We start from the raw sequence: 7,881 nt of genomic DNA on the forward strand, positions 1-7,881 counted from the left end.
TCAATTGAGTTAATCTTTTTGTGAGTTGTGGGTTTCCAATTTCATTCTCTGAGTTCTTGTTAGGTATGACTCATATATCATATAAAGGACATATACCATAAAAAGGACATATACTGGACCGGAGCAGAAGAATCTGTCTAATCGGGGGAGTTTCGTTAGATGGGTTGGGGATGCAGGGGCAACGCCCCATGGTACGATAGATGAGTAATTTTGTAATTACATATTGTACTTCAATGTTGTATCTAGGGTTATATATATGCATGATTGTAACCCTAGGCTATTCAATGTTGTATTATGTATCTTGTACTCTTTTTTTGGAGTTGAAATAAAGTCGTTGCTCTGCTCCCGATGATGTAAGCACATTTGCCCAACCTCGTTAAATCTCTGTGTTTTTCTTTTGGATTTCTGTTAATTTTTTTTTTCTTCGTCCTAAATTCTCAACAAATGATATCAGAGTAAGGTTCTAGAGCAGGGAAAAGGAAGATTTAGCAGAGGAGTTTGACGGTTAGGGTTCAACGACGAAAGTTTCAGAGTTTTTTTTTTTTTTTTGGCTTTGGTGAATTTGGCCGAGGCAAGGAGTTCGACAGTTTGAAACGCAACTAAGAGGCGAATTGTGGCATCTCGGATTCAGCGTTCGCGAAGGGGCTTCGGTGAGAGCAGTTTGGCGGCGACGCAGAGGAAGTTTAGCTAGCCTTCCCGACACGAAAAGACTAATTGCGGTTCTGCTACAGAGCTTCCTTGCGCGACTGCGCGAGAAGGCAAATTTCACATAAGAGGTTGCGAACAAATTCAGAGGTTGCGAGGAGTTTTGCTTCGAGGAGTCGAGGAATTCCACAGAGGTTCTTCTATTCGCGACACAGGAGTTCGTGATGTAGGAGGTCGCGAGATCAGGCGCAGGCAGAAGCGGTTCGGGCAGCAATCTGTTTGACGCACGAGGCAGTCGGGCAGCGGACTTTCTTGTCGTGGAGAAGGAAATTTTTGTTGTTGCATGCGGACAAAAGCATAAAAGGAAGTTTCTGTGACGCGAAAAAGGAAATATCAAGAAATGAGATTTTCTTAAAATTATTTTTCTACAAAACATAATTAAGGGAAACTTAATTAAGGAAACTTAATAAGTGAACATTTCAATACTTTTTTTCTTAGATTCTAAGCAAGGAATTGCAAATAAATTTTCAGAAAAGTTTGCTGCAAGATTAATTTCAAATGACAATTTCTTGTGCAAAATTTGAGGTGGTAAATTTTGATAGAACTAGTAACTTCGAATTGTGGCAAATAAGGGTAAAAAATATGTTGACGCAACAGAGAATCTTAAAATTTTTGCGGGCAACGAAACCATTGGTCATGTATGATAAAGATTGGGAAGAATTGCAACACCGAGAAACATCAACCATACGCTTGCGTTTGGCAGATGAGGTTATGTGTCACGGTTGAATCTAAAATCTCCAGGGGAGGTATGGAAGAAATTGGAAACTTAGTTTATGTCTAAACCTCTGATGAATAAATTGTATCTGAAGCAAAAACTGTATAAGTTGAAGATGCAAGAAGGTTCTAGCTCAACACGTGAATGGCTTCAATCGAATAATTACGGATTTATCACGGCTTGATGTGATTATTAATGATGAAGATCGAGCAATGATTTTGTTATTTTCATTGTCTTCTTCTTATGAACATCTGATGACTACTCTGACATATAAAAAAAGAAACTACTAAAGTTGATGAGATTACTGCAGCATTTTTGGCTCACAATCAGCGAAAGCATAATGCAGGGGAAAGCTCTCATGACGACAGTTTATATGTTAAGGGTGATCAGAATCGTGGAATGAAGAAAGAGAATGGGGTTTTGGAAAGCAAAATTCCAGATAAAAGCCCAAAGACAAAAATATAATTCATTGTTACAAGTACAAAGAGTCAGGTCATATGAAGAGGGATTGTCCAAAGCTCAAGAAGCAATCTGGGGAGAAATGTGATGCATCATCGAAGTCTGTAAATGTGGTGCAGAGTGGCAATTCAAATTGCAATGATGATGATATGATTTCAGTTTCATTAACTCGGTTCAAGGGATCCATGAATTCTTGATTCAGGATGTTCTTATCACATAACACCTAACAGAGAGTGGTTTACTTCATACAATTTAGCTAATTCTAGCTCAATTTATTTATGTGATGATAGACGCTGCAATATTATTGGTATTGGTCAAGTTAGAATTTAGATGTATGATGACACCGTTAGAACAATATGTGATGTCAGACATATTCTAGATCTAAAAAAGAATTTGATTTGTGTGGACACTTTACATAGAAATTATTTTATTCCTAAGGCAAATGAGGATAGTGAAACCAGCAGAATTGTTAAGGGTGCACTGACTGTGATGAAACAAAAGTTAACTGAAGGTAATTTCTACAAACTGTCAGGGAGTACAGTTGTAGGTGTAGTTCATTCTGTGGAGTCAGATGGTGATAATACAAAGTTATGACATATGCAAATGGGTCATCTTAATGAATGTGGGATGGCGGAATTGCATAGAACAAACCTGTTACATGATTTTAAAAACTGTAAGTTCGATCTTTGTAAGTTCTGTGTTCTTAAAAAACAGAATAGAGTCAGTTTTAATATTGTAAAGCACAAAACTGAAGGGATTCTTGATAATGTGCATTCTGATGTATGGGGCCCTACTAAGAAATCGTCATTGGAAGAATCTCAGTATTTCGTCACATTTATTGATGATTTCTCGAGGAAAGTTCGGGTGTATTTTTTGAAGCAGAAATTTGAAGTCTTCTCCAAATTCAAGTTGTGGAAAACTGAGGTGGAGAGCTAAATTGGTAGAAATATTGAGTATTTGAGACCTGATAATGACACAGAGTACAAAGGTTCAATGTTGCAGAAGTTTTTTGAGGATCATGGAATTCAGATGCATTTTTTAGTGCGCAAGACACCACAACAAAATGGTGTGGCAGAAAGGACGAACATGTATTTAACTTAAAGAGCAAGATGCTTGAGACTGAATGCAAACATTTCTAAGAGTTTCTAGGCAGATATTGTGAATATGGCATGTTATCTCATCAATAGATCACATCAGGCATCGTTAGGTGGCAAGGTTGCGGAAGATGTATGAACATGTAATTCAGTTAATTTCAATCATTTACAAATTTGTTTTGTTCTGCTTATGTGCATGTACCTAGAGATAAAAAATCAAAACTTGATACAAAATCCAAGAAGTTCATCTTTTTGGGCTACAAGAAAGGTGTGAAAGGATGCAAGTTTTGGGATAGGATTACAAAGAAGAAGATGATCAATAGAGATGCAGTTTTTTATGAACGGTCTATGTTGCAGTAGAATCAAGACAATGTGCCAGAGAACTGTTCCAGTTCATATGCAGTACAGATGAATTTAGAACAACATCCAAAATAGTTGAGAGAGTTAGAGGTGCAAATCCAACACATGTTGATTAAATTCTAGTTGATTTGCACAATTACAATCTAGCCAGAGACAAATAGAGACACACCAATGTAGGACTCTTAGGAGATTGAATTATGAAAACTTGGTCTCTTGTGCGCTTCTCATCAGCAACAATGATCATTCGGTTGTTGGTACATTGATTCAGACTATGCAGGTGATTTGGATGACAAAAGGTCTACAAGTAGTATGTCTTTACTCTTGATGGAGGGCCTATATGTTGGAAATAAAAAATTCAGTCTATTGTGGCATTATTTACAACTGAAGCTGAGTATATGGCAATAGCTGAAGCTGCGAAAGAAGCTTTATGGCTTGTTGGGCTAGTATAGGAACTAGGCGTTGAGCAGGGTGGAGTTCAGTTGCTTTTTGACATTCAGAGTGCTATTTATCTGGCTAAGAACTAGGTGCACCGTGCAAAAACAAAGCACATTGAAGTCAAGTGTCACGAGATCAGAGAATTGATTACTTCTTGTGAGATACTGTTGCAGAAGATTCATGCTGATGAAAATGCAGCTGATATGTTGACCAAACCAGTTACTATCAACAAGTTCTTACATTTCTTGAACTTGTTGAATGTTTGCAGCTGCCAGAGAAGCATGGTGGCCCAACCCACTTCATTGTGTAAGAAACTCCATGAAGTATTTCTCCTTAGGGGCTGGATATTCGCCAAGGTGGAGATTTGTTAGATATGACTCATATACCATATAAGAGACAGATGTTGGAGCAGAGCGAAAGAATCTGTCCAATCGGGGGAGTTTCGTTATGTGGGTTGGGGGTGCGGGGGCAACACCCTGTGATACGGTACAAGGGTAATTTTATAATTATATATTGTACTCTAGGGTTTTATCTAGAGTTATATATATGTGTTTTTGTAACTCTAGGCTATTCAATGTTGTATTATGTATCTTGTACTCTTTTTTTTTAATTGAAAGAAAGTCGCCGCTCTGCTTCGGACGACGTAGACATCTTTGTCAAACCTCGTTAAATCTCTGTGTGTTCTTCTTCTGGATTTGTGTCGATTTCTTATTTTTCTTCGCCCTAAGATCTCAACAGTTCTCAACTAAAAATTGTGAAATTTACATATATATATCACACAATTCCTGTATATTTATATATCTAACATTAAGATTTTCATATTTATATTTATAAAATTATCCATTCTTCCACAATTATTCTTTGTAGAATGAACTGTAAGTTAATATTATTCATCACTCGACTGATTATTATCTCAATCATATTTGATGTGTATAGAAAAACGAAAGATTTACATAGCACTCAATTCTTCTGTATTTACATATCTAATCGAAAATTCTTGGTGGCCGAGCAATTATTTAATGTTTTAGCGTTTAACTAAGATCGAATACACACTGATTTAAAAAAAAAAAATTGCAGAATGAGGCACAATTCTTTTTACGTCGAAGAACCATGTAAATGAAGAAAACCAAGAGTCTAGCTTAATCAAAGTAATCAATTTTGTAATTGTAAGTACATAGGTTCCCTCTTCTCCTAAATTAAAAAAAAAAAATAGAATTATAAAGCGAGCAATCAAAGATGTATAATGGACTAATAAACAACTAGATAAGACATTTTATTATCCATTATTATTCATTACTCTGTTTATTTCTCTCTCTTCTTACTTAGGCTCTAACACATGGGATGTGATATTTGTATATTTATCTATGATAATTTGATGATTATTTAAGAGAATATGATAGGGTGGTTTACTGTCACTCCCAAGTCCTAACATATATAATACTACATATAAAATACCAATCCAAAAAAGAGAAAAATGGCCAGATTTCTTTCCTTCTATGCTGTTCCAATCTTCATAATAGGGTGGTTTACTGTCACTCCCAAGTCCTAAAATATATAATACTACATATGAAATACCAATCCAAAAAAGAGAAAAATGGTCAGATTTCTTTCCTTCTATGCTGTTCCAATCTTCATGCTATCAGCACAACGCCTAAAAAGGTAACGAGTCCTAAAAGCAATGATATCTCCTTCCAATCGCCTCTCCCCATGGCCGCGCTCGGCAGAAACTCCACTCCCGGCCGTCTACATACACCGCCGCCACCACCTTCGCCGGCCACGCACACCTCTTCCGGCCTTGAAGACTCCGCCGGCGCCACCTGGCTCGGCGATCCGCCCAAATCCTGCCCGGATTTAAGCATCCCAGCATCATAAATGGGCCTAAGATCCGGCCCGAAAAGCCCAAAGGAGCGCTCAGTCGTTGGGCCGGGCTTCAAGTCCTCATCATACATGGCGAATAAATACGTCGTCACAGGATCAGCCATAGATCTCAAATGAGCTATCAGATTCCCATTATATGCTCTGGCGTTCTCTATGCTGGCTCCGACCTCGTTGTCGTCACCTTTATATGGCCACCCGGTCTCCGCCACCACCACCTCTTGGCCGGCGAACCCGGCGGCTCGCAGCGCCGCCCTAACTGCATCAACCTGAAAGAAAACTAATACGATATAGTTTAGATTTTAAATTTCAAAACTCCTGGATGTATATTGCTATATGTATAAAGAAACTGAATGAATAAATAAAAAATATTAAATTTTTTTTTATATTTAGTATTTTGCTTCACTATATAGCATAGATGTTGGGTGAAATATGGCAAAATTGATGAGGGCCCGTGAGTAGCTTGACATTCACTAATAAGATGTATTATATATTAAAACTATAGATTTAGAATAGAAGAAAGATTGATTATGACTCGAACTATATGAGAAAATAAGTTTAAGCAAATTATTTAACAAATAATTATATTCTTCAGAGTTAAAAGAATTGGCATTCAAGATATTTACTTTTAATAAATATAAAAATATAATATGTTAAATTCTTATGCTCTCTCTCTCTGTCTCTATATATATATATATATACACCTAAGAATGTGTTCACACGAAACTCAAAGTAGATGGGCAACCCAGGAAGAAAGTATAGCAGAATCAAACGTAGCAATAGACAATCGTTTCTAGATGAGCAGCGACAAATAATATATCTTACTAAACTGTCGACAGAAGATGTCAAAAGGAAGCCTCTCAAGACGATCATCAACCTTCAGAACGATTAATGGATTCACTTGTTCGAACCATCAATCGATCGATTTATGATGTGTCAGAAGATCATTGATCCTTATCAATCGAATATGTCTCGGGCTTTATTATATGCAAATAAGATAGTAAATTACAAAATGCCCCTCTTAAAAATTAATGAATATATACTTTTGTAATATTCGAACTTAGACCTATAAATAGTGTTCTATATTATAGATAAAAGACAACTTTTGCCTGTCCACTAGTGCTCCTTTTCTCTCTCTCTCTCTCTCTCTATTAATTGTCTCCTAATAGAATATTTCAGGTATATTTCTGAAATAATTTTTAATTCAACATCCTTCAAACTGGATTTAAAGAATCTATAAAATAATTCATACGTTTATAAAGCAAAATATATATTCTATTTTCAATTAATTATATTTTTCTAGTTTTAAATGGGCTCTCACCTGAGCATCAAACATGTTGGAGTAAGAAATCCCAGATCCCGTATCAGGCCGGGCCGGGCCTGGCTGGAAAAGACAGTACGCGAGGGTTTCGGGCCGTGGGTCGCTCTTGTACGCGAAGTAAGGGTAAGGGTTGATCATGAACGGAGAGTTGTTATCACTTAGAAACTGGAGGATGGGTTGAAGTATTCCGGCGAGGTCAGAGTGGAAGTTTCCGGCGGACGGCGGATCGGACTGCGACAGAACGGCCATCGAATGTACCGTAGATATCTTAACCGCGGCGGCGGAGGGGGTAGCAGCGATGGCTGCGCGGAGGTTCTGCATCGCCGGTAATAGGAGAGAGGAAAGAGAAGGATCGCCGGAGTTGAGGACTTCGTTGCCGACGGAAACGGCGGATATGTTGGTGGAGGGAATAAAAGGGAGAAGATTGGTGGATAGCCAGGAGGCAGATGCCGAAGGATCGCCGGCGAGGGAGGGAATGTCGGAGTTAGGGACGCCAAGGAGGAGGGAGATACCAGTGCCGGAGAAGGAGGAGATGACGGCGGGATCAGCGTTGTACAGTCGAAGATTGGAGAAAACTGTTGATTGGAGTAGGAGTGCTGTGGAAGCGGGGGGCGGGAGGTTGTCGGCGAGCTCGCCGTAGTTGACGCCGAGATATGGCTCCGATCCTGGAGAGAACTTTGGTGATTAGATCAAATTTAAATACTTTACAAGTCTATAGATCGATTCGATTGTGAATAAAAATGTGTTTTTTTTGTTTACTTGCTGGGGGGAGAGCAGGGAGAAGAGTGAAGAAGAGGAGAAAAGGAGTCGTCTTTGGCATATTGATCAGAGAGCTAAATGAAATAATGGAAGAAAGGGCGGAAGGAAGGAATTATAGAGGATGTGGGGGAATCTGCAGGGTTGATATAGATCGGAAG

At 38.3% G+C, this 7,881-nt stretch overlaps 1 protein-coding gene across 1 annotated transcript; it reads right to left on the bottom strand.

Annotated features, from left to right (window-relative positions):
* Positions 1–5,297: 5,297 nt before the first annotated feature.
* Positions 5,298–7,872, bottom strand: LOC110036341 (glucan endo-1,3-beta-glucosidase 7-like). The gene is made up of 3 exons (XM_020740764.1): positions 7,724–7,872; positions 6,965–7,629; positions 5,298–5,912 (listed from the first exon to the last, which is right to left on the bottom strand). Exons 1-3 carry the CDS (start codon positions 7,782–7,784, stop codon positions 5,400–5,402), a joined length of 1,239 nt encoding a protein of 412 aa, XP_020596423.1. The 5' UTR covers positions 7,785–7,872; the 3' UTR covers positions 5,298–5,399.
* Between the last annotated feature and the right edge of the window lie 9 nt (positions 7,873–7,881).

This window comes from Phalaenopsis equestris, unplaced genomic scaffold (assembly GCF_001263595.1).
Source record: "Phalaenopsis equestris unplaced genomic scaffold, ASM126359v1 Scaffold205268, whole genome shotgun sequence".
NCBI lineage: Eukaryota > Viridiplantae > Streptophyta > Magnoliopsida > Asparagales > Orchidaceae > Phalaenopsis > Phalaenopsis equestris.

Bases quoted from the DNA above. Each gene is read 5' to 3' on its own strand.
- LOC110036341 (XM_020740764.1), bottom strand. From the start codon at position 7,784: ATGCCAAAGACGACTCCTTTTCTCCTCTTCTTCACTCTTCTCCCTGCT. The intron at 7,630-7,723 runs GTAAACAAAAAA...AGTTCTCTCCAG, and splicing joins CCCTGCTCTCCCCCCAGCAA to GATCGGAGCCATATCTCGGC. The intron at 5,913-6,964 runs GTGAGAGCCCAT...GTTTTCTTTCAG, and splicing joins CCAACATGTTTGATGCTCAG to GTTGATGCAGTTAGGGCGGC.